Source organism: Plasmodium berghei (genome assembly GCF_900002375.2).
Source record: "Plasmodium berghei ANKA genome assembly, chromosome: 10".
NCBI classification, from domain to species: Eukaryota; Apicomplexa; class Aconoidasida; order Haemosporida; family Plasmodiidae; genus Plasmodium; species Plasmodium berghei.
The window spans coordinates 280032-307811 of record NC_036168.2 but is presented as its reverse complement, the minus strand read 5'-3'; the positions used below and the strand labels follow the sequence as shown (position 1 = coordinate 307811).

Here is a 27780-nt window from a genome sequence, read left to right as displayed (position 1 = left end):
GCGCATTATAAGATGTATCAAAAAGAGATCAAAATTATAAATAAAATTTGCCTAAAACAAATAAATATATATATTTTTATTAAAAAGTATATTATAATTAAATTTTTTTTTGTTACATTTGACTTCTTTTAATTAATTTTTTTTCATAAATAGCTAAATTATTTGGCTATTGTTTGTGTAGATCCCGTAAAAAAAAATATAGCTACCTGGCTTGATTTTAAATAAAAAAAATATTTTAAATAAAAATAAAAAATATATGTTTTATTAAATCTTATTGTGCTAATAGACATATTATTATATAAATAATTTTGTTGATTTAACTGAAATACAAATTATATTTTTTTCAGCATTTTAACCTTTACAATATAAAATTTATTGTCTTGTCTCAGAGATAAAAGGGGGTAAATATATAATAAAAAAAAGTGAGTCATTACATTTATTTAATTGCATTTAATGCATGAGATAATTAAAATGCTCAACAACATGGTTGAAATTATTTTATAAATTCCAAATAGGTACTTTAAAAAAAACACAATCATATATTATGTATTGGTGTCTATACATATTATATATTTATGTTACATTTACTATTTCAAGCATTTCTTAATTAAGATGATTATTAAACGGTAATGTTATTATTTTAGGGTACCAAAAATAATAAAATAAAAAAAATCATTTATATATGTATGAGATCGACTTACATAAGATTGGTAAACATTTTTTAATACTGGATCATATATTTATTTTAATAAACTGATTGAAATATATATTTTTTACGAATATTTTAAAGGTACACAAAGATATTTATGAATACATGTATGATTCGTAAAATTTTAACAAAAATACAGTAAAAATTGTAAATATTTTGCATAGAAAATAAAATAAGTTTTTATCTGTTTATAAGCTTGATGAAGCAATACAAATTTGCTTAAGATTCAAGACAATGTGCATTTATGCATAGTTTATTAAATAGGAAAAAACATGAGAAGTACCTGAAAATTATTATTATTTTTTTCCTTTAATAAATGCTTTTAAGAAAGTTATATAAAAAAGAAAAATTTTGAAATTATTTATACTGTGAATATTTATCGAAATATCTAACACAACCCCCCTTACGTGAATATTAAAAATGGTGATGATATATGAATTTTTTTTTTTTCTTTTGATCTTTTGACAGTACATCTTCATTCTTAACGATATTTAAGTAAATTATTTTGGTATAGGTTTGGTTATAGTTATAATGATACTTACCCTTTAGTTTTTCACATTAAAAAAGATGAGCAAAAAAATCATTTTGAAATTTAAAAACATAAATAAAAAAATAAAGGGAAATTTATATATATTTTTATGTGTATTTTAATTATATGAAAAACACTACATATTTGTTTCTTTTTTCTATATATGTATATACAAAGAGAGAAGAAAATAAAAGATATTACGGCATATGTAATATTATAATACTGTCTAAAAAGGTGAATGGAACTATTTATGCCGCATTTTTTATAATTAGAAAAAATGATTAAATGATTAAATAAATGAGTTAATACAAATTAAAACAATAAAATAATGAAATGATAAAATAATGACACAATGAAATGGTGAAATAGTAAAATAATGATTTGTAATTATATCCATTAATATAGACAAAACATAAAATTTATAATTTGAACTTAAAAAATAATGCTAAGATGTTTAAAGGCTTGGAAATTACGAATGAATTTATTTTTATTATGTGTGACATAAGCCATTGGAAATGCACATTTTGATATAATATACATAAATATTATATATGTTTTAAGCACATCCATTTGTTTATTTATTTACAATTCAGTTGGTTCGAAGAAAATAAATAATCACGAAAATAATTTCATCAATTATATACTTTATCATTTCATATGCACAATTTTTTTAATATATATTTTTTGATAAAAAATTATATTACATATATGGATTGATAAATATATAAATTTTATTGGATGATATTTTAAGAATTATTATTTTTTCAATTTTTAATTTTAAAAGAGAAAATATATATATATCAATCAAGATGCATGGACAAGTTAAAATTAAATACGGAAATAATTCGGAGTAATTATTTTTTTGTATTTTTAACAAGAGAATAATAAAGCCACACAAATAGTAATTTCAATTATGCGTTTTTTTGTTTTTTTTGAGAAATAAAATTAGCATGTATTAATGAAGGGTTAATGAGAATTGGAAATATTTTCGAATATCAGTAAAAATATGCACATTACTGTTCAATCTTCTTTTCATTTTTATTGATTTTATTATTTTCGCACTTTTTTTACTGTGATAATTTTTTTCAAAATATCGAAAATATTAAAAATATCACCAACTTTTGGCTAATTTTAAGTACGTTTAACCAGTTAAACTCTGACTTTTTATTAATTCAATCCAAATGGGAATTAAAGGGTTAACTAAATTCATCGCGGACACTGCTCCAAATGCGATTAAAGAAATAAAAATAGAAAACTTAATGGGAAGAGTAGTAGCAATTGACGCATCCATGTCTTTGTATCAATTTATAATAGCAATTAGAGATGGAGATCAATATGGGAATTTAATGAACGAGTCAGGTGAAACAACTTCACACATATCAGGTTTAATGTCAAGAACTATAAAATTAATGGAAAATGGATTAAAACCAATTTATGTTTTTGATGGAGCTCCACCCGAATTAAAGGGTTCGGAATTAGAAAAAAGAGGAGAGAAAAGGCAAAAAGCCGAGGAATTATTAATAAAAGCAAAAGAAGAAGGAAATTTAGAAGAAATAAAAAAACAAAGTGGAAGAACAGTAAGAGTAACAAAAAAACAAAATGAAGAAGCAAAAAAATTATTAACATTAATGGGGATACCTGTTATTGAAAGTCCATGCGAAGCTGAAGCACAATGTGCATTTTTAACAAAATATGAAATGGCACATGCAACTGCTACTGAAGATGCCGATGCGTTAGTTTTTGGAACTAAAATATTAATAAGAAACTTAAATGCCAATGCGTCGTCAAATAAAAATAAAAATAAAAATTCTAGCAAAAGAGGATATATATTAACAGAAATAAACTTAGAACAAGTATTAAAAGGATTAAAATTAACAATGGATGAATTTATAGATTTCTGTATCCTTTGTGGATGTGATTATTGTGATACTATAAAAGGTATAGGATCTAAAACCGCTTATAATTTAATAAAAGAGTATAATTGTATTGAAAATATTATTAAAAATATTGACCAAAATAAATATCAAGTACCCGCTAATTTTAAGTATGTAGAAGCTAGACAATCATTTATTAAACCAAAAGTTTTAGAAAAAAGTGAAGTAAAAATTGATTGGTGTGAACCTAAAATCGAAGAATTAAAGAAATTTTTAATTAAAGAACATAATTTTAATGAAGTTAGAGTAACAAACTATATTACCAGATTGCTAAAAGCTCGAAAGGTAACAACCCAGAGACGTCTTGACACCTTTTTCACTACTTGCACAAAAAAAAGCACAAAATTAATTATAGAAGAAAACCAAAAAGAAGTATTAAAAACTAAAAGTAAAGGGAAAAAGAGAGAAATAAATAATGACAACTCTACTAAACTTAATGCAAAAAAGAAGAAAACCAATGTAAAGGACGAGAAGAAAAATAACGAAAAGGTTGATGAACCGAAAAACAAACCCAATGAAAATTTAGTAAAAGATGAAGATGATCAGGATGATTACGATCAAAATATTTTTGACGAAAGAACGAATTCAGAATCAGGTAATATAAAAAACGAAAACGTAAAAGAAGATATTTCTTCTAGTGATATAACAATGGATATTCCAAAATGCATTAATGATATAGTATGTTAAATTATAATGTAAATTTTAATAGTAATATATAAATGTACACTACTAATAGTATAAAACACACTACCTTCAATACTATCAGTATTTGAATATATAAATATACAGTATAAATATCAATATCGTAATAGCTAATTATAATTCTTCTAATATGAAAAATAGTCCATTAAAAAATGTTTATAACAACTCACCTGAAAATATTATAAACAATAATTATTTTTGTTATCTTTATGCCCAAAGACTGCTACTAGCATTAAAAAGACTACCTTTCAAAAGCGGTAACTTAATTTTTATAAAAAATGTTGATATGCTTACCCAAAGAGCTTTCGAGAATATGTGCGTAGACGTATATTATAAATATTATCCAATTTTTAGTTTGCTTTTCATATTTTTCCAAACTTTATATTTCCACGTGAATTGCATGCATACTTTTGGGAAATGCCATTAATTTGTCATTTTTAAGTATATGAATATATGTTATTTAAACTATTTATCATATTTTTCTTAAAATAAGAGGTGGTGTTTTCTTATGGCTTTCTATATTTTTTAATTACATTTTTTTTTTCGTTAATATAATTTTTATTTTTTTTTTGGAATACACATTTATATATTTTAATATTACTTAATTTTGTAATAATAACGAACAAATGTAAACATATGAAATAGGTATTAATTTTTTCAAGAATATTATAATTTTGAAAATATTCAACACATGATTATATTGATATTGTGCTAATTTATTTTTTATTCGTTTTATTTGTAAGTTGAAAAAGTAAAAATAGAAACTATATGGGGTTCTAATGAGTTATAAAAAAAATGAAAATAGAAATACTTGCATTTATACGTTTTATAAATATTCTATAACGTTTCTGTTTGTAAACATAAATTAAAATACTTCAGTTTTTTTATGTATTAAGTATATTTCTCATTTATTGTGCTATGAGGTCTTCAAAGCTGTATTTTTATAAGTAAAAAAAATATAGTTGTGCTTTTGTTTCTTATTTTTTGTATATAGGATTTGAACGTATAAGTAAAATATTATATTTTCCTATAAATGATTTTATTTTTAGAAAAATAATTTTCTGTAAAATTTCAAATTTAGATTTTTATGCCTATATATGTATGAACATATATGGGGAAAATGAATCCATGTATATGAATATAATATGTATACTATATGTTAATGTATTAGTCCACAGTTTTTTTGATTCCTTTTAATTTTGCAATTGCATAATTTATATACTTGTGCACTTTTAGATGAATAATTTAACGAGGAAAGATTATCATTATCGTAATTTTTTTAAAAACAGAAAAGCTGCTTTCTTTTATAATGAAAGATGTATATCACATTTTCAAGATAAATGTAGTCAAGTGGACAATAAACAAAGCAATTTTATATACACACCAGAAAAATGTATTAAAAGAAATGAAATAATTAGTTTAAAAAAAAACGAAATACCAGGATATATTTTATCAAGGTTGCTACATTATGATACCACATTTAATAACACTTCTACGTCGATAAAAGAACAGGACATTGAACAGGAAGATAAAAGTATAGTGGAAAATTCGGATATAAATAATTGCAATCATGAAGATATACAGAGAAATCAATTAAAAGAGGATGATGAAAAAAATTGTGATATCTTTGCTGAGAATAAAATAGAGGGTGATATAGATAAAAATGATGAAAATGAAGAATATGAAGGCGAAGATGAAGATGATAAATATTGCAAATCATTTTATGAAATATACGACGATAACAAAGATACATATGATTGTCCTGCTGAACTTTTAAAGTTCATAAAAAAAGAAAATATGGATATAAAACTAAAAATAAAATGTTCAAGTCCAAGAAATATTACAAAATTTCAGGTAAAAAATGTAATAAATAATATGTTTATAGAATCGGAAAATGGAAGCTCACTTGATGATTCAAATGATGAAAATAATAAAGAAGAAAACGGATGTGATAATAGTAATACCAACATAAACAATAACCAAAATGACTCAGATTATGATTTTTACTACTTAAACTCAAACTATAAAAACTTCAATTATCCAGATAGAAACGTTTTGTGGCCCAATCCTTTAATATATAATCATCGATTACAGCCGTTTGTATTAAAAAAGAAAAAAAATGAACGGGATGATAATTTTGAATATGATAAAAAAAATATCGAAATAAATAAAAGGAGACTGGAAAATTTGTGGAGTTATAGTTCAAGTTATGGCATAGACTGGAACACCTTAGATGAGTTATATTTAAATTTTAAAAATCATAAAATTAATCATTCAAATGAATGGGAAAATAATAAAAATAAAATAATGCTATATGCATCAAAGGTCGCCAAAAGAAAACTAATAAAAAGTAGAAAAGAATTATTGGATAAACTAAATATTGATTATTCTAACAATATATATAAAAATTACGATGACACAAATAATAATATGCATGACATTAATTTGGATGACGACCAAACCGAATACAATCTGTTGTTTCCCAGATCCATTTTTCGGAAATGGACTCGAACGTAATATACCTATATATATGTGTAAATTCTTTTTTATTCGAATTTATATACTTAAATTTTTTTGGATAAACTGAAAGACTGGTTTTAACACACAAAGAATGACAATTTTTTACAATTTTTTTTCTTTTTTTGCAGACTTTACTTTTATTGGAAGGATAGATATATGCACTATTATAACAATACCCTTTGTGATTATTTAAAAGGCGAGATAGTTGATTTACAACTTCTTCGAGAACATAATGAAAGAAACTTAAATTTATCAAACAAAAAAATGTTGAATAAGCATTCCTTCAGTTTAAAGCTAGTTAAAGGGTCAAATTTATACATTCAAAGATATATAAAGAAGAAAAAAATTAAGGTAATAAAAAACAAAAGAGAAAAAAAACCCATAATTATACGAGACGTATAATATTTGCACAAAATATACCCACCTGTCTATATACTCTATTTTTCATTTATTTTATAATTCATTTTTAATTTTTAATTTTTAATTTTTAATTTTTTTAGATCAAAGATAATAATGATAATTTCGATTTAACTGGTGTAGGCGAAAATATATATAATACGGCTGAGAAGAAAAACTAATTCCTATAAAATTGAGAACATACATATATTGCACATGCTATAGTGTAGTGTCATTTTTTTATGGAAAAATATTTTTTCAAGGTTTATATGAAGCATAACGTTTGTCCATTGACCCTTTCAATACGATGAGATAAAGAATTTTATTAATTTTTAATTCCCTCATTATAATGTATAAATATGGATGCGGGTCAGGGTTCTTTTCCGTTTTTTTCAATTTCAGTCATTTAGTTTATTATTATTAATACAATTGTTTTATCTTTGTTTTTCTACTTTACATGTTTCATTTTGTTATTATATATATTTTTTATTTTATTACTATTTTTTTGTTTTATATATGCATAGATAACCTTTTCACGATTTTCCTATTTTATTTACATAAATTTGGCACCCAAAAGCCATTTTGAACAAAATTATTTTTATTTCCAAAATGGAAGTAAAGAAAAACAAAAATAATATAATATGAAATTGCGGATTTTAATAAGTTATTAATAAAAAAATACCCCAAACAATAATCATTAGTATAATGTTATATTCAACCTTTAACTTTGATATATGCGTAAGTATGTAGTTATAATACCATTATCCAAAATTAGGATTATATATATATATAGGAAAATATAATTTCTCTGATTGAAAATTCGAACAAAATATTATATAAATTAAATATTGTAATAATAAAATATATTGAAAGATAATTTTTGTGGTAAAAAAAATTATGACACTAAAAATAAGTTTTTTTATATAGCTATTTTTCACAATGTAATTTATTAAAGGTTATCATGTTCTCTTTTTGCATATATATAGGTATTTGTTACGTATTAATAAAAATATAAGAAATTTAAATAGATTAACATATATATAAGTACATAAAATAAATATGTTTCCACGAAGATTATCGTAGCTATATTTTATAATCATTATAAAATAATAGCTAAAAATCGAAAAATAATTTTTAAAATAGTTAAGGATACAAACAAATATAATATTTATAGAATAGTTTAAAAGAACAAATCAAGGAGAGTATATAATTTACAATATGGAAGACCATAAATATTCAGGTTAACTAAACATATTAAAAAAAAATGTCATAAATAATAATATATATTTATTCATGGTTTTGGTTAGATTTATAACATCGTCGATGAATTTTTTTAAAAAGACATGAATATAAATTGGAAGTTTGCTCGTTGCACATTATTATTATATGTTTGATTTCATACGCAAATATATATATATATATATAACATGCGCTCCCTTACAAAATATGTCAATTTAATAAGGATGTATAAAAAACATGTTTATTTTCAATACTTTGTCGTTCCAACCTCTTACAGACAAAAGGGATTCAGAGGATTGGATATGCACAGATGAAAAGTAAAATGGCTTCTATCAATTTTGTTCTTTTTTCTCATTTATTTCTCCATTTTTTATCTTTCTCATTATTTCGTTCCCTTTTTTATTTCCCTTTAAAAAATTAACACAATTTTTTAAAGGAAAATGCTATGTTTTCTTTATAAATAAATGAGGGAACAGAAATGGAAAATGGAGAAATAAAGAGAACAAAAGAATGAAATAAAAATATCCGATAAAAAAATATATGCATGCTTGATTTTTGTATATACATATATAATAATTATTACACGATTATATATATGATCATATAAAATATGTTCGTTTTACTTTTATTGTATAATAATATCATGGGTAAATACGTTAAAAAATTTAATCAACTTTATTTTTAAAGATGTCGAAATGTAAACTCATACAAGAGAATGTATTGCATCCAATGTAATCGAGTCAGGCCAAAGAAAACGAGTAATATGCACATAGTATTTTATTTTACTTTATTTTATTTTTTGCTAATATATTAACATTTTGTGATTGTTGCAAAATTTTTTAGTAAAAAAAAACCCTAAACAGATATTGTTTAAGACGAATGATTGGAAATGTGATGATTGTGGTAATATAAACTGGGCTAAAAGAGAAAAATGTAACATATGTGGTAAAAGTAAATATACAAAAAAAATAAATGATTTTAAACCAAATAAAGAAATAAGAACAGGAAAGGGAGGAGGGCATTATGATATCCAAGGTAATAATGAAAGAAGAGCCCACGATTCAGAAGATGAGGAATTTGATGAATTTGGACGTCGAAAGAAAAGAAAACTACCAAGTAAGATAAATTTTATGTTTTACGTAAATATTTTGTTTATTTAAAGTAAAAACTAGACACACAAATTAATAAAAAAAATAAGCACATAGTTATGGAAATATACATATATATGTCCATGATAAAAATGCAGATAATGAGGGAAATGACTCCAAAACACAAACTGGAAATTCTTCTACGAGAAATTATAATAATTATAGTAATAACAAAGATATAGCAAATAAAAATTACGCACATAAAAAACGTCGTACATCTTCACATTCAAGAAGTGATTCCATCAACTCTTATAAAAATAGTAGAGAAAATAGTTATAGCAATGATGATGATAAAAAAACAAAAAATTATAAATATGGAAGTAAAAAATATGATAATAATAGTAAAGACAATTATAAGCACAATGATAAGAAATATGATAATAAGAAAAAACATAACCATAGTAGTAAATATAATGACAATAAATATGATGAAGATAAGTCTGATGATAGCCGGAAAAATAACTATTACATAAAAGGATATAGGAAAGATTAATATATATGTCCTCTTGTTAAAATATAAATAAACTAGTGAATTAATCGTACGGTGATATGATAGAAATAAGAAAGTATTTGAATAAAAAAAATAAATCAATCGTAAAATCTTTAAAACATATAATTTTGTTTTTCGGCTTTATATATAAGAATATTATAAATATATACATATTTGTATGCTTATTAATAAAAATTTAATGATTTTATTTATTTATTTAAACATTTGTACTTTAACGCTATAAATGTGTTTATGTTCGTTAAATCCCCCTTAACTTGTTTGTGTCCTGCACATGAGATTTTTGTGTTTACGCTTGGGTGTAGACATGCACACATTATGATAAATGTGAAAATGTTTATATTTTTTTAAAGTCATAATAACATTTGTTTAACTTTTTTAATAATTATTATTGTTCATTTTAATATTATAAATAATAACGGATAACTAATAAGTATGCACACACATGTATATATGTACACATTTCTATGTATGCATGTATATAGCCCATATAGAATATTGAATGTCATTTATATCTTTTGGGGCAGCATATTTATAACGATTTATTTGATTAATAAGAGAAAAAAATAAATGTGCATGTATTCATGTCAACTGCACAAAGAAAAAATTGTTAATAAAAATTTAAGCTTTCGAATAATTTTCATTTATTTGTTTCGTTTTATTTTAAAAAATTTTAATAAAAGGTGAGGGTAATATAAACAAGATAAAGCACACACGTGTAATTATTCCTGTATAATTTTTTTAAATTCAGTTGATGTTATGTTTAATATTTTGTTATTTTCCAATAGGTTTATTTGTTTTTTTAGTATAACTATTAAATCCAATTGCTTTTTAAAAGCATATATTAATTCTTTTTTTTCCTTATTTAATTTATTTATGTATTCATTTTTATTTTTATGGTTTTCTGATGTATTTTTATCAATATTATTGGCATTATTAGACAATATCGTCATTTCTCCTTTGTTCCTTAGTATACATTTATAATTTTCAATTTCCTTGATGTATTTAATTATAGTATCATCTTTTTTTTTTATAATAAGACCTTTTTCTTCTATATGTTTTTCCATTGTTAATTTATTTTCTTCTAAGTTTGTAATTTTAATACAATTTTGTTCATTTCGTTCTAAGATTAATTCATTTTCTTTTTCTAGCGTCTTATATTTTTCTTCTAAAAGATTATATAATTCTTTTTGCTCATTTATTTCGGTTTCTAATATGTTTAGTTTTTGTTCTATTTCAAATATTGAATTTTTTAAATCAGTATTTATTTCTTTTAATTTATCTTTTTCATCCTTTTCAGTATTTATTTTATTGTTTAAATTATGTATGCGTGAATTTAATTTGTCTTCTTCTATTCTTCCTTTTTCTTTCATGGCCTTTATTTCATGTTGGTGTTTTTCTTTTAAAATTTCCAATTTCTTTTTCTGATTTTCTATTTCATTTTCCATTTTTATTAAATTTGTATTGTCTATAGGTTTGGTTTCATTTTGTTGTTTTTTTTTTGATAATGCATTGCTATTTTGGGGGCTAGTTGAGGATAGTATGATTGTATTGTCTTCATTTTGAGATTTATCAGAAATTATTTTTTTTTTAATAATAATAATTTTTTTTTTTTTGGGAATTTTTTTTGCCTCATTTGAATTAACAAGCCCTTTTCCCTCTATTAGTGAATTGAGTATTTCGTTTTCTTCATACATTTGGTTCACAGATAAATTGCCATCACGATCATCATAATTATTACTACTGCCATTGTTTCCATTATTTAATATATTTGTTTTGTTTGATTGTTCATTTTTTTTTTTTTGAGGAGCCAACACTTTTTTTATAATAGCGGTTTTATTACTTATTTTATTATTATTATCATAGATGTTATCATTGTTTTGTGTTTTCATCAATGCTAGTGAGGATGTTGTATCGCTAGCTTGTTGTTTGACCTTTTTAACTATTTTTTTTTTTATAATTTTGTCACCATCTTTTTCCACAATATTATCAGGTGCGATTTTTTCAGTTTGAATAATTGTTTTTTTTTTAATAATATTAACACTATTTTGCTTTTTTATGCCACTATTATTATTTTCTTCCCTTGTATTTTCCACATTCATGCTTTGTAATTTAAGTAAAATGCTACTTTTTAATTTATTTGTTGACATTATACATGAGCATATTTGAAAAAGGAGAAAAAGACTATGTGTAATTACTTAATAAATTGGTGCCAATTAAAAAGTATATATTGATTTTAATGTTATTTTACGTGCTTGATTTATTTAATTTGGTATTATATTTTTGAATATATACAAAACAGAAAGTGGGATAAATGTTTATTTAGGCTTGAGAAATGCTAATCCAATAAAATCCGGTGTGTTATTTTAAAATACTATTAGTAAACATTTTCCAAATAAAATTGGAATATGATTTTAGACATTAATATATATACACTTTACCATCTCATTGGTATTTGATTCTTTTATTCATTTGATTATTATTCTATTTATTTTAATTATTAATATATATATATATATATTTTATTTATATTTTAACATTGTTCATAAACTATCATTCATAGAGATTCAAAAAAAATATATATGAGCATTATGTGTGCACAAAAAAATAAAAATAATAGCATACCAAGTTATAAATTGGCAAAACTAAGCACAAATGAATAATAATAATTATAAGCACATATTAATGAAAGATGAATATATACTAACAAATAATAGATAAATTGATAAATACGTAAATAATAATTAATATTATATAAATGAGGTACATAATTTGGATGCGAAAAGTTATGCACATTTTTTTTTCTATTTCTGCTACACAAAAAAATATACATTCATTGTAATATATGGTATAAATAAAAAAAAAGAAAACTGAAAAATTATAAATTGAAAGATATGGAATAACACAAAAAAAACTTATCAATATATATATACATTATGTATACATTTATTGATATTCCATTTTTTTATTTGTTTTTTTGTCTATTTATTTCTTATTGATTGAAAAATTGACATATTTATATTCCAAAATATACAAAATTTTCTCACGTTATTTTCTGGTTGGCTTGGAATTTTTATTATAAATGGATTTTAAATATAAATAAATATGTACATATATATTACCAAGAAATTATATTTATATAGTTTGGGGAAATATAGATAGTAGTTTAAATAATAATATGTACTGTGAAAATATAGACACATACCATCGTATATATACAATAGAAACTATTCAAAGGGTTCTATATGAATTTTAAGAGAGTACATTTAAATGTTTATTTCATCTTCGCTATTATCCGAATTATATTCATAATATTTTTTTAATACATTTTTTTTTTTGCTTAAAATTATTAATTTTTTTCTTTTTAAATTATTTTCTTCTTTTATTATGTAATTTCCAAAACCATCTATTTCCTTTTCTAATAAATTATAATCTATGTTTTCATTAACATAATAAATATTTTTATACTTTTGAAATATTTCTTGAAAACTTGTCATTTCTTCAATATTAACATTTTGTATTGCATTTAACATTTTGCTATCATCGCCATTTATACAAGGGCCATTATCATTTGTAACTTTATCACAATTTTTTTCCAATAAATTGACATCCATTTCTTTTAATATCACATCAGTTTTTTCATCAATTAATTCATGCTCCTTCAATTCAGTGCCTTTTTCACTGCTTACTTCTTCATAATTTTCCAAATATTCATTTATTAGGTCGTCATTTGTTAGGTCGTCATTTGTTAGGTCGTCATTTGTTAGGTCGTCATTTGTTAGGTCGTCATTTGTTAGGTCGTCATTTGTTAGGTCGTCATTTGTTAGGTCGTCATTTGTTAGGTCGTCATTTGTTAGGTCGTCATTTGTTAGGTCGTCATTTGTTAGGTCATTCACTGTGGTTCCCATATATTCCTCCTCCATTTGACGCACAATTTTCATGAGTGCATTTTTGGCCTCAAAATCCTCTTCTTCTGCTTCCGATTCGTCGGAAAATATAAAGGCATCATCGTCCATTTTGTTTTCTGTCCCTTCTACAGTTTGATATATTTCAGTTTGTGAAATTTGCTTAGTTTCATCTACTACCCCTTCTTTTGAAAGGTCCTCTGAATTCGTTTTTTGAATAATTTGATTATTTAGTATATGCTTGGAGTATAAAATTTCTAATTTTATTAATTTTTTTTCTAACATAAATAATTTTTTTTTCAATTTTTCTTTTTCCTCATTACTTAAAAGATGTGCTTTTTTTAAAACAGCCAAATCATTTTTTGAATTTTCTAATTGTTTTAAAATTATTTCTTCTGTCTGTAATAATTCATCATATTCTTTTATAATGTTTTTAATTTCATTAAGCATTTTGTTTTTAAGTAATATTTTTTTTTGGTTTTTAAAATTTTCCTTTTTAATATTTATATTTTCGATCTCACATTTATATTGACTAATATCAATCATAAGTTTTTTTTTTTGCTCGTTAATATGTTTACTATTTTTTTCTAATTCAAATATTTTTTTTTTTAATATGTATATATTTTTTAATATATATGGAAGGCTTGATTTTTTATTTTCTTTTTTCATTTCTCCATCTTGTTCATTCGTTTCTAATTTGTCACTTGTGTGATAATCTCTACAAATTCCCCTTTTATTTGTATTTGTTTCATCATCATTTCCCAAGATGATATTGTCATGTGAAATTTTTTGTTTATCAAGCTCAGATAAATTATTAGAAAATTCTTTTTTATCTCGTTCACAATTATATTGATTATAAAATAAATTGGTTTTGTCTTCATCAAGTATTTGAATTATTTTATTGATGCTTGAAATTAATGAACTAGTAGAATGACTTTTTTGATAACGTGATTGGTATTGAGCTAACAAATTTTGAGAATGTATTTTTATTTCATTTTTTTCATTTATAATATTATTTTTTTTTTCATTTAAAAGTTCTTGCGTATTTTTAATAAAATTAATTGAAGTATTTATTTCTGATTGTTTTTTTGATATATTTTTTAATTCTTCGTCTTTTTCCTTTTCGAGCTGTGTTTTAATTTGCATAACCTTTTCCTTTTCAATTTTTTTTAATTCAATTTGTTTTTCTAATTCTTTAATATCATTATTAATGTCATTCATTTGATCATTTATGTTGTTTAATTGTTTATTGTATTTTTCTGATATTTGTTTAAAATCTTCATTTATAGCAGTTTGATCTTTTTCTATTTGCTCATTTTGTTCATATATAGTTTGTTCTTCTTTTTTTATTTCGTTTTCTTTTTCTATAAGTTTAGATTCTTGATCGAGAATCTCATTTTTTTTTTCTTGAAGTATTTTTTTCCGTTTTTTTTTTTCTTCTTTTTTATTTATGCATATATTACGAACAATAACTTTAAACAAATTGTGAATATAGTATTTCAAAAGATAGTTGTTATTATAAATATTTTTTTTTATTTCAAATAATTCTATAATTTTATTTTCAATCGTAGAAATAATCAAATTATAATTAATTATTTTTTTTTGCATGATATGTGCAGTGTCTAGTTTTTCATTTATTATAAATATCCTTTCTTTTTCTTTATATTTTTTTCGTTTTTTTTTTATTTTATTAATATTTAGTAATAATTTATAAATAAGTAAATCATAATTATATACACGCTTGAAGTCCAAAAACGTTTTGTTCATATAAGAATGATAAGTAAAATAATATGCAACAACAAGCATATTTTCATTCTTACTATTAAACATTCCTAAAATTTCTAATAGATGCTTTAAATTATTAGCCCCCCAATGGGTAGTACTTTTAAAAATATTTTGAACACAACTTAAAATTAAGCTTATGTTCTTTTTTTTGTTCTCAGCATTAATAATATAGTCACTAGGATAATTATTATTTAATCCGTGTAAATATATTTCATTGTTTATAATCTCGGAAAACTCTCTTTTTTTTTCTTTTTCCCCATTGTCTCCATCTGGTGAATAGTATGCAGAGTATAATTCGTTTTCTATGTTCTCAATTTTGTTACTAACTTTGTCATTGTGTTTGATCTTATGCAAATCTGTGATACTTTCATATACATTTATGGCATCATCATTTTTCAAATTACATGTGGTAATAAAACCGTCTATTTTATTTAATTCATCATATATGTCTTCATTTAATGTGATTAAGTTTTTGTCATAAGTATAAACATTGCCATTTATTATCCGCTTTTGATTATTTTCATTATTACTAGTACGGTTAATTAAGTTTACTACATTGCCATTTTCATTTTTCGTATCGGTAGAATAGTTTAGTGATAAATCGTTTAAATCATCGTATATTTCTTTTTTATAATGATTTGTGTTTTGCTTTTCTAAATTAGTAATACTTTTATCTGTATAACTTTCATTCCTTTTTATTTTTGAGGGTTTGAAAATATTATCTTTACTATTATTTGAATTAATATCATTCCCCTTTTTTTCAGCGGGCCTGATGAGCATTCCTTTAAACATCGACATTATTTTCCCCCACTTTGTAGTAAAAAATGGCGTAAAACATGGAACAATAAGTTAAAAAATATATGATAAAAAATTTATAATAAAAATATATAAATTAATTAAAAAACAAAAAAAAAACGGAAGAGATATCACGATTATGGAGGCAAAGGATTTGCGTTAAAAAACAAATGATACATTATATATGTAACATTTTATATTTACTCTAACTTTGGAAAATTATATTTTTTATGCCTTTATAAACTACTATACAAGTAGTAACATACTTTTAAATGTTTACATTCCATAATTTTAAACATAAAAAAAGTCTTATTTTTTTAAACGCTATATGTAATCATATCTCGTTAATTTTAATTATTCTCGATTTATTTATCATTCTTTATGTTAATAAACATTTAAAACAGACTCTAGAAAAATAACATATGTATACATTTTACCAAGCGAAATATATATAGTACGTAATATTACATATATTTTTTTTATTTTCCTTAATGAAAAAAATATCGTTTTCATAGTTCGTACAAAACAACGAAATTATTGGAGCGCATTTAATATTTTTTTTTTTTGCTCCATCCAAATATTAAAAAAAATAATAATAGCAATATTCTTATGTTGAAATAAAACATATATATATATATTTTTTTTTTCTCTCTTTTTTCGTATTAACTAAAATTTTGCCACTTCATTTGTATAATAAAAAATGTAGAATTATAAACATACTTAATTTAAATATATCAAGAAGAAAAATATTTAAAAATGTGTATATATTGTTTCATTTCGTATTAATATAAGAACAATATTCCCCATATAAATACAACTAAATTTTATCCCACTGAACAAATAGAATATAACATATTGCGTGGGAAATATCTTTATCGTTATTACGGGTTTAAACAGGTTAATATACATAACCAGTGATAATTTTTATTTCTTAATTAATGTAAAGAAATTGGATAAGCCACCTTTTATTTATGCATGTTTTTATTTATTTTATTTAATGGACAAATCTTGCATTTTCTTTATCGTGTTATAACTATTACTTCACTCATGAATATTTTCGTGATAAATTTGGTCTCAAATATTATGAATTAAAAATGAATATAAGCATAATTTTAATTTAATAAATCTTTTAAATATTGTAAAAAATTAATAGAAAAATGTATGGAATTATTATATATAATAGGGCTGCGAATTATTGTGCTTAAATGCAAAAGATGGGGATTATATATATTTTTTAAATATTAGCAGAAAAATAGAAAAAACGTGCTCTTATTCCATTTTAATATTATAATCGCATTATAATTATTAATAATTTCACCATTTTAACAAATTCACCATTTTCTTCACAATTCATTTGTTTTAAAAAAATGATATATAAATTAATTAGTGTTATCTTAATTTGGTAATATAAAATTTAACTTTTTATTAGCCTTTTTTTTCTAGAACGAATTATTTATATTTAAAATTGGTGTGATTAAAACACATTCGCTATATATAAATAAAAAAAGTGCTTATATGAAAATATCGATTTAAAAAAAACAAAGAAAAACATTACCTATATGTAATATTAGTTTTGTTCTAATATTTCTTCTTTGTAGTATTTATTACTTTTATTTTTAATAATCTTTAACTAAGAATTTAATTATGTAAAAATTATACATATATTGTATGATTTAACTATAAGAAAAAATAAAAAAATCGTCGTTAGAATATTAAATATATAAAATAATTTGTGTTATATATATTTCTATAATAGAATTAAAATTTTTAATTAAATTAATCTTTTCCTTTTTAAAAAAATGGGAATATATGTAGATTTATAGATTTTTTGTTATTGTTTTTTAATTAAAATTTATATACATGTAAAGCTTATATAGATATCATAATTGTACATATTTGATATGTATAATATACTAAAGAAAATAATAATATTAAAAAAACTTAAAAAAATGTAGAAAATAATCTATATATATAGCAGCTTTATGCGTATATAATTTTTATTTATTTACCTTTTTTATGTCCACAAGTTTTAAGTTTTAAGTTATTCTAATAAAATTTAGAAGAATTATATTTAAATAAATGCATCATGAGTTACCTTTTTTTCGTCGAACTTTGTGTATAGATTTTAACACTTTCATAAATTGATGAATTATTTGTTATACCTTGTATAGAGGAAATAATATACATTTAACTACGAATTACAGTATAATCATTTATTCTTTTATTGTTAGTCTACTTCATTTTTCAAAAATATTGATAATCTGGTAATATACTGGAATTCCCCCCAAAAGCAAGTTATCATTTTCACCTGCACACACAAATAAAACTGGAAAAAGGATAAAAAATCAGAATTCCTTACACCAAGTAATAATAATAGTCGTGTAGCAGCAATAGGAGCAACAGAAGTAATAGAATCTATAGCTCTATTTGCAGCTATAGTAATAATAGCGCTAGCGATACTAGAATCAATAATAGAAATAGCGGCGAAAATAACAGCTATAGTAATTGTCGGAATCGAGTATATTAAAAAAGAAACTTCCGACAAAATGAAAGAGTTTGAAAACTTTGATATTATAAAAAAAAAGTTTACCCCATTATTTTATATATTTAAAAGAGAAGAGGGAAATGAGTTAAAGAGGAATATAAAAAAAAAACCATTACTTCATTTAATAAATAGTTATAAAAATAACACCAAAAATGAGCGTTTAACAAATCCAAACAATACCTCATTCATTTTTATGAAGAATAGATCACTTGATAGTTTACAAAAGCCATTTTTTATTTTTAATAAATATTATCATAATAATATATTTCCACGACGAAGATTTTTTAGTACTTTAGAAACAAGTAAAAACATGGAATACTTATATAATGGTAATGACGCTTTAAATACATCGATTCTAAGCTCAAAATACCATAACGGCTACATAAATAATAACGTTGTTAGCCAGTTAAATGATGATGAAATCGGTATTGAAGAATATGCAGACGAATATATAATAGTAAACAAAGTATATACTTTTATTAATGAGGAATCTGACACATATATGTATATTTATTAGTTTTATAAGTATTTGGTTACAATAGCTATATAATTTGTATCATTTTATGATTCCGTTGTTTTTTGATATAATTTTTTTTTGTTTTTTTTTGTGCAATTAAGGGCAACAATTAATTAATATATATGTATTTTTTCTATATTTTGGCATCGCTTTTTTTACTCTGTGTTTTGCAATTTTATAATAATATATATATTCGCCCTTATTTTAGCTGAAAGCTATACATATAAAGAAATATGTATACATTTTATGCTGAATATATTTTATTAGAATTAAATTTTTTATTTTTTTTAATTATTAGATATCATGATGTTTTATTAATGTATCTATACATGCTTTCAATTTGTACATTTTTAACTCTCCAGATATTTTGTTTATTGCATTTTCAATATTTATACATTTTAACCACACCTAACTCAAAATATTACATTTTTTTAAATATTTATCTATTTATTTCGCATTATTATTGATAACTTTGTATTTATATCAATAATAAATATATATTTTTTATTTAATATTAGAAGGGTTATTTTACACATGAAAATATCCCGCAAGCACACAAATGGCATACAACTGTATTGCCTGTAAATTGACGTAAAAAAAAATATTCCCCGCAATATATATATGAATTATCTTAATAGGATTTTCTGGCTTCGTTTGAAGCACTTTATTTTTTTGGTAAAATTGATCGAATTAATATATATATTTTCAAAAAGCTGTTTTTTTTTGTGTATAAAAAAACATGTAAAAAAAAATATATAGCTAGCTACATTTTTTCCCAATGTCAAAAAAAAACATAGGAAAAACACAAAAATAATAAATAAGTAAATAAATGAAAACGCAAATATACACATATGATGCGGATTTACTTCCTAACTTATCCAAACATAAATTGGGTAGTTGTAATATGATTTTATTCGATATAAGAAGTATAACTTTCAAGTTTGGAAAAATCTTCAAAAAATAATATGAACGAAATAGGGAAAGCTAGTGGAATAAATAACAGCGAAATGGAATTAATATATAATAAAATACATAACAAAGAAAAGGAATGCTTCCAAAATATTTTAATAAACGAAATATGGAACGAATATGAAAGGAGTGATAATAAAAATGAAATAAATCCGAGTAAATTTCCACTAATAAATACACGCATTAACATTTTTGATAACGATGAAGAAAATGATGTTTATAATGAAATTGTAGGAAATTTAGCAAAAAATGAAACAGAATATATTAATGAAAAAAAGATCAAAGAAAATTATAATTTTATTAGTGGAATTTGTTGTGTGAATATAAAAGATTTTATGAATTTCGATCCATTATTTGTTAAACTTTATAATTATCAAAATTTAGAGGAAAATACTGTAAAAACGGAATACAACATAAATTCTAATAGTAATTGCACTTGTCAGTATTCAAGAGCTGGTAGCATAAATAAAGAAAATGTAGGGAAGCAAATTAACAAATGTAATAGTATGGCTATTCAATACAAATATGCTGAAAAGGTAATATCTGAAGAAAGTGATGATGAAATATATACTCCGAAAAGGTTGAAGTTACGAAAGAAAAAACATAATATGCAATCTAATCCTATTGAAAAAGTTAATAGCAATTCTATAAAAAAAGATAGATCAAAACAATATATTTCGGATGAATCAACATATAGCATTCCAAATTATTCAATAAAGAAAAAAAAATCAGAATTTTCTAACGCTTTTGATGTATTAGTAAAAAGAAAAGATGAGGACAATGAAGAAGCAATTGAAGCTTTTAATTATATCAATTCAAAAAAGAGAAATAGACATTTGTCGAGAAATGATAGTAACAATATGAGGGATAAAAAGGACCTAAAAAAAAAAAGCTATAAAAAGAATTCAGAAAATTCGAAAGACGAATACGATGAAATACCTGAGAAATACAAGCATCTAACTGATCAAGGACTAGATGCAAATATAATAAGATATGCATTAAGTATGAAAATGGATGCTAATGAAAAAATAATGGAATCAGATATTATAGGTTTATATGATATAAAAAAAATAATAAAAGATAAAATTGTTAATGTTATATTAAGACCAGATTTATTTACTGGTTTAAATAGAGCAGCAAAAGGAATATTATTATTTGGACCCCCAGGAACTGGTAAAACAATGATAGCTAAATGGGTAGCATCTTATTGCCGATGCTCATTTTATAATGTAAACGCATCATCACTATTCAGTAAATATATTGGAGAAACGGAGAAAATCGTCACGAGTTTATTTAAATGCGCAGAAGTTGATAACCCTTCTATTTTATTTTTTGATGAAATAGATTCTATACTAGGTATGAGAAAAAAAGATGAAGATGATACAACTATACGAATTAAAAATCAATTATTACAAATGATTGATGGGATAAATACAAAAAAAGATGCCATTATTGTTATTATCGGAGCTACTAATAGGCCGGATATGATAGATGATGCAGCTTTAAGAAGATTTAATAAAAGAGTTTATATACCATTACCAGATTTACAAGCAAGAAAAGATCAAATACGCTATATTATATCTAAACATACACACTCAGGATTTCAAATGACTGAAGAAGAATTAGATAATATATCACAAAAATTAGATAATTGGAATGGTAGTGATATATATCATTTGTGTTCTAAATGTTATGAGTATGTATATGATGATGCAGTAGAACAATATAATGGAATACAAAATATTCCTAATACTTCCATATTTAGAGCAATTGAATATGATGATTTTATAAAAGCCATGTCACAAGTTAATACATCTTATAAAAATGTCTTTGATTATGATGAATGGAGTAAAATGCATAGTTCTTTGTAGAAAGGGGTTTGAAAAGAAAACAAAAAGACATTACCTGTTTTTGTTATTACCATACGAAAAATGGTGAAAATGCATTATTCATGATTTTTTTGAAACATTTTATTATATTATTATTTTCATTTATTTAAAATTTGTTATATTTTTTTAAATAAACATTTTGACTAAATATATTGCCATCATTTGATAGGAAAATACCTTATACAGAAATATGTGCATATATATATGCATCTGTATTAGTAAAAGGGAAACGATACAAATATAAATTTGTTATGTTGATAATAAAATGCATTTACGAAAAAAAGAAAGAACTATCGATATTTTGTTAGACAAATATTTACTATCATTATGGTTCGTATACGCGTCATATTTCCATGGGAATAATAAAAAACGCAGAAAAATAAAATAGAAATAAAAAAAATGCAAGACCAATTATATCATTACAAAAATAAGCGTAATAATATATTTATTATAATAATGAAAGTTTTTCATATTGGTAAAAACTAAAAAAGACCGAAAAAATAATAAAAAAAAAACATATACACATATGTGGTCACTGTTCATATTCGACACTTTGCATCTTCCATGATTATAAAGGTGAGCTTTATCTTTTTTGATTAATATTAATAAAATGTTAAAATAATGTAAAGGCAATATAAGGAAATTATAAAAAACATAGAAAGCAAATCGATATTCCTTTTCATCAAGTGTTATTACTTTTTCTTGTTCATCGGAAGACAATTTATCTTTTTCTTATTCTTTGCATCAATGTTACTGCCATTCTTATTTTCAGTTTTGATTACAAATTTATTATTACCTATATTACTGTTACCAATGATACTATTACTATGAAAATTGTCCTCATTTTTTTTCTCAAAAGACCAAAATTGATGATCTCCAAAATACTCATCTTTAAAAATATTTTTTTTATCTTCTCCAAAAGTTTTAGAGTTTTTTAATATATTATTTTCATTAAAGCTGATTTTCTTTTTCCCATAATTTTCTGTATTTCTTCTTTTGGGTGATTTATTTTTTGGTTTATTCAAGTCTGTTGTATTCATTTTTTTATTAACATAAAGATCAATATTTTTTAAATAATCATTAGTGGTCATATATTTTTTGATACTATTCGAATGAGTATTAATATTTCCGTCAGTTTTATATTTTCTGTAATTATTATTTTTTTTCTGGTTATTATTTAGTTCAATATCTGATTTATTTTTTTTTTGTAATAATACCTTCGAACTACTTTGTGAATTTCGTCGGTTGTACCTTTTCACTAACATATCTAAATTAATGGACATATTTTTATTTATTGAAAAATTATTTGAGCTCGATCCGTTACCTTTACGCAAGGTATTTGTATCTTTACTTTTTTCGTTTAAATTTTTATGCTTATTATTTGTTTTATTTGAAATACTTCTGCTAATATTAGAACGTCTTTTTTCTAGTATCGAATGATTATATGAATTACTTTTTTTTCTTTCCAAATTTCTACTTTTGTTTATTACACTATTTCCATAAGAATTAGTAGAACAATCGCTATAATCATATTTTTCATCTAATTTTAGACTTGGTTTGGTTTTTTCTTTTTTCAAAATAGTTGTCATATTTTCATTTTTATGTAAAGGTTTAGTACCCATACTACTTTTTTTTTTGGTAATTTTTTTATTATATTCTACTGAATCGATAGTATCATCAGATTGATAATTTATATATGTGTTTTTTTTTTTTAAATTATCCTTTTGCAATCTTGGAAAAGGAGATGATTCATAATCTGATTTTTCATCGTCTTCTTCTCTTGAGGGTGAAATATTACCATCATAGTATGTATTAATAAAATGTGTAAACATTTCTTCTTTTTTTATACTAAGAATTTCATTATATATAAGATTATCTATGCCTTGTTTATTTAACTTGTTAATATCTTTACGTAAATGATCAAAATTTTGATAATTTTTTTTATTTATATTTTCATAAATATTTAATTCACTAATCTTATTATCTATTAAATTATAAAAGGTAAAACAGCTATATGCTATATTTTCCTTATAAGCTTTTAATATGATAATATCGATATTATTACACAATTGAGTTCTATACCTATTTTTGATTTCTGTATTTCCTATAGAAAATTTATCAAATGTTACAAGAAATTCTATTTTTATTTGATTAATTAATGCTAAAAATAAATTTGGTTTCATAGGTAGTTTGTTTTCTATTTTATTTCGAATATGAAGTAAAAAATTATCTGTTAGAATATTGTATAATATTTTATTTTCAAAGCGTTCGATTTTTTTTTTTATATGATTAGGACTATAAAAAATGTTATTGTTTGTTGTATAAATTAGCATATTTAAATATTTATACATGTATTTTCCATCATGCTTATGCATATTATCTATACTTCTTCCTTGTATATATAATTCTTTTTTTAAATTTTTTAATTCGGACATATATTGTGTAGTTATCTCGGTTCTATCATTATTGTTATTCTTACACAAGGACGGGAAAAGAAAAAGACTTTTTTTTCCTAAAAATTTTATCAAATATTTCACTTTTTTTTTGATATTATTATTTTTTATTTTGTTTATTAAAAAGTTAAAGTAATTTTTAGAATAATTATCATTGATTGATTCACTTTTCTCAGTAAAATTGTATGGGTTTTCACTATTCGAACGATTTATTTTATCTTTATTTTGATGTATAGAAAGTGAACCGTTTTCATTTTCGTCTTTAAAATTTAAAAGTTCATTTTCATTTACATCTCTTAAAATGAAGAAAAAATGTGGAACTTGCAAACCTTCATTTTGTTTATTTTCTTCATCGCTATCAAATATGATACTGTCTTCTTTACTATTATTATCACTATTGTTTTCATCAAATTTTTCCTTTAATTCTGTCTCTAAAAGGGATATCGATGAAGCATCTAAAAAAGATTTATCAGCATAAGAATCTAATTTCGAATATTTGGGTCCCCTTGTTCGATCATGATTATTTGGTAGTTTAATATTTCTTTCTTCATCATTGCTATTTCGATTATTATTATTTGCTTTACCTTTTTTTTTTTTTTTTTCTTCTAAAATATTTTGTTTTTTTTTTTCCCTATACTTTATATCATTTTGAATATTTTTAATAATATCATAATAATCTGATAGCAAATAAAAGATTTCTAAGCAATTTTGACTATCGATATGAATCATTATTATGTTTGAAAAGTAGAATGAAAATGTGAGTAACTTGTTTATATTATGGTTGTTGTCTTTTTTTGTTATATCAGTTTTATTATTAATTAAAATTTCTTTATCTAACGTTTCATTGCTGCTAATATTGCTAGTGTTATCGTTTCTGATTGGTGTATCTTCTTTTTTTGATAATTTATCATAATCTAAATAAACATAATTGATTTGATTTTCGTTAGATACGATATAAGAATATATACAATTTTTTTCTTTATTATTATCTACGGTAAAATATGTTTCATCATTGAGTATAGTAGGAGTATCAGAAATTATTTGGCTAGAAAAAGTGGTTGATCCTATTTTTCTGCCTATATTACTAATAACAACAGTGTTATCATATTTCATTTTTTTTAATTTTTTTTTAATTCCCTTATTCATTTTTAGAATATCTTCATCATTATTTTTCTTTTTTTCTATTTTACTTTTAAAATCTCGAGAGTAAACAGCATCCTCTTTAATATAATTCAAGAGTAATATTGGTTTTTCCGTATATATTTCTTTTGTATTCTTAAATATATCCATAGAAGTATCATTGGATAAATCAAAACTATTGCCACTTCGAAAGTAAATATCACGATTTTCTTCACAAAGTGGAGTAATATCAGACATATTACGATCGTTGAAATCGCTATTAATATTCGAATTTGAAGGATTTGTATATGGGTTATTCTTTTCATCTTTGATTATATTTTTATAATCATTGTAATTTATACTTTCATTAGTATTTTGCTCATTAAATTGTGAAAACGTATCCATTTTTTTATTTTCAGTACTACTGATACCTAAATTTTTAAATATTCTTGAAAATTTTTTTTTTAAACTTGCTCCATTTAAAATGAATTCATTTTGTCCATTTGCAAAACTTTTATTAGAAGTAGAAAATTTTTTCTCCATTATATTTTTATAATTTGTTTCATATTGATGTAATAAATAATCATATATATCATTTTCATATATTTTATTATCATATATATTTTGATTGTTTGTTTCCTTTTTCTTTACTTCATTATATGGATTATAGTGATTTTTTACATTATAATAAATTATTTTTTTATTTTTTTTATAATCATAAACTTCAAACAAATTATTTTGTATGTTATTTTCATCTTCCTCAGTATAAACATTTGTAGGTTTTGAATTTTTAGTGTTATTAAAATTATTAATGTTTTGATTTTCGTCGTAAAATTTATTAGAATTATGATCGCCATTAAATGGAATGTCATTCATATTAGTTCTATTTTGTATACAAAATTCATTATCATTTATTATTTTGTTGTTTTCATTTTGGGGATTTTCAATAAATTTAGAAAAATTATCAATACTAATATTGTTTGTCATATAAGATTCTTTAACAATGTCCTGTTTGGGGTTCACTATATTTTTATTAATTTCAGACGAAAATGTATTTTCAATATATTTTCCAGACAAATTTATTTCGTTAGTATAAGGAGTGTTTCTATTATTCATATAATTATCATAACCTTTATTTAACGAAATATTTTCCTTCGATAAATGTGATACATCTATTTTATTTGAAAGTGTATTCTGATCCATTTGAATAATATTTTTTCTCTCGTTATAAGCATTTAAAAAAACTACGTTATTAGATTCTGTTTGATAATTTTTATCAATATATTTATTATGATGGCTATATAAATCTTTGAAATGATTTGTAGACATTAAATTGTTAATATCACATTCTTCTACCATTTTATCAAGGGGCAGAATACTCGTCAAATTTTTCTTCACCCCGTTATCTTTATTATTGTTACTGTTATTATTATTACTAGCTATATTAGCTTCGCTCACTTTTTGAATTCTAAATTTATTTGCATCAAATAAGCTTCTTACTATATCTGAATTGTTAGAATTTTCTTTTGTTTTTATCGTAGATTCTATGTTAGATATTTTTATTCGTGCCCCATAATTGTTTATGTTGGTATTATTAGCACTACCAAAAATATTCATATCACTGTTATTAAGATATATATTTGAAGGATAGTTTTCATTTTGCTCATTATTTGTTTCTAAATTTTGGTAAACATATTTTTCCTTTAGCAAAGCCATTTTTTTGTTTTCACTTGGACTAATATTAATTTTTTTTTGATGTAAATTATCATTCGTATTTATTGTTTGAACTAAATTCAAGTTTTTAATGTTACTATGAATATATTCTCTTTTAAACGCGTCAGTATTTTCCCCTACCGAGTAACTATTTGTATCGTAGTTATTTGAGTAATTAGGCTTATTTATATTTTCTCCATCTTTTAAAATATTAACGGGATCCATTTGCTTGATATATAATTGGTATTAATATACAATTAAAGTATTCAAAAGAAAAGAAAGAAAATTAGTTTATTTTGTGAAAAGATAAATAATCTATAACGATTGGGAAAGCTATGTTTTCACCTATTCCGTATTTTTCTTATTTGCAATGTATTAAATAAGTCTTGTGCGAACGTGACCAGA

General features: G+C 22.6%; 8 protein-coding genes across 8 annotated transcripts; 5 read left to right on the top strand and 3 right to left on the bottom strand.

Annotated features, from left to right (window-relative positions):
• Positions 1 to 2419: 2419 nt before the first annotated feature.
• Positions 2420 to 3859, top strand: PBANKA_1006100 (flap endonuclease 1, putative; the record flags this gene model as incomplete). Its single annotated transcript, XM_034565134.1, has 1 exon — positions 2420 to 3859. One exon carries the CDS (start codon positions 2420 to 2422, stop codon positions 3857 to 3859), a length of 1440 nt encoding a protein of 479 aa, XP_034421861.1.
• Positions 3860 to 5110: 1251 nt separating this feature from the next.
• On the top strand, positions 5111 to 6972 carry PBANKA_1006000 (conserved protein, unknown function; the record flags this gene model as incomplete). The annotated part of the gene is made up of 3 exons (XM_034565133.1): positions 5111 to 6387; positions 6523 to 6745; positions 6895 to 6972. The coding sequence occupies 3 exons, from the start codon at positions 5111 to 5113 to the stop codon at positions 6970 to 6972; spliced, it is 1578 nt and encodes a 525-aa protein (XP_034421860.1).
• A 1036-nt stretch (positions 6973 to 8008) lies between these two features.
• PBANKA_1005900 (zinc finger Ran-binding domain-containing protein 2, putative) lies at positions 8009 to 9670 on the top strand (the record flags this gene model as incomplete). Its single annotated transcript, XM_034565132.1, has 5 exons — positions 8009 to 8030; positions 8307 to 8346; positions 8717 to 8787; positions 8873 to 9145; positions 9276 to 9670. 5 exons carry the CDS (start codon positions 8009 to 8011, stop codon positions 9668 to 9670), a joined length of 801 nt encoding a protein of 266 aa, XP_034421859.1.
• A 737-nt stretch (positions 9671 to 10407) lies between these two features.
• Positions 10408 to 11835, bottom strand: PBANKA_1005800 (conserved Plasmodium protein, unknown function; the record flags this gene model as incomplete). The annotated part of the gene is made up of 1 exon (XM_034565131.1): positions 10408 to 11835. One exon carries the CDS (start codon positions 11833 to 11835, stop codon positions 10408 to 10410), a length of 1428 nt encoding a protein of 475 aa, XP_034421858.1.
• A 1116-nt stretch (positions 11836 to 12951) lies between these two features.
• On the bottom strand, positions 12952 to 16173 carry PBANKA_1005700 (conserved Plasmodium protein, unknown function; the record flags this gene model as incomplete). Its single annotated transcript, XM_034565129.1, has 1 exon — positions 12952 to 16173. The coding sequence occupies one exon, from the start codon at positions 16171 to 16173 to the stop codon at positions 12952 to 12954; it is 3222 nt and encodes a 1073-aa protein (XP_034421857.1).
• A 2543-nt stretch (positions 16174 to 18716) lies between these two features.
• PBANKA_1005600 (conserved Plasmodium protein, unknown function) lies at positions 18717 to 19232 on the top strand (the record flags this gene model as incomplete). Its single annotated transcript, XM_034565128.1, has 1 exon — positions 18717 to 19232. One exon carries the CDS (start codon positions 18717 to 18719, stop codon positions 19230 to 19232), a length of 516 nt encoding a protein of 171 aa, XP_034421856.1.
• A 965-nt stretch (positions 19233 to 20197) lies between these two features.
• PBANKA_1005500 (AAA family ATPase, putative) lies at positions 20198 to 22072 on the top strand (the record flags this gene model as incomplete). Its single annotated transcript, XM_034565127.1, has 1 exon — positions 20198 to 22072. One exon carries the CDS (start codon positions 20198 to 20200, stop codon positions 22070 to 22072), a length of 1875 nt encoding a protein of 624 aa, XP_034421855.1.
• A 710-nt stretch (positions 22073 to 22782) lies between these two features.
• Positions 22783 to 27600, bottom strand: PBANKA_1005400 (conserved Plasmodium protein, unknown function; the record flags this gene model as incomplete). The annotated part of the gene is made up of 1 exon (XM_034565126.1): positions 22783 to 27600. One exon carries the CDS (start codon positions 27598 to 27600, stop codon positions 22783 to 22785), a length of 4818 nt encoding a protein of 1605 aa, XP_034421854.1.
• Between the last annotated feature and the right edge of the window lie 180 nt (positions 27601 to 27780).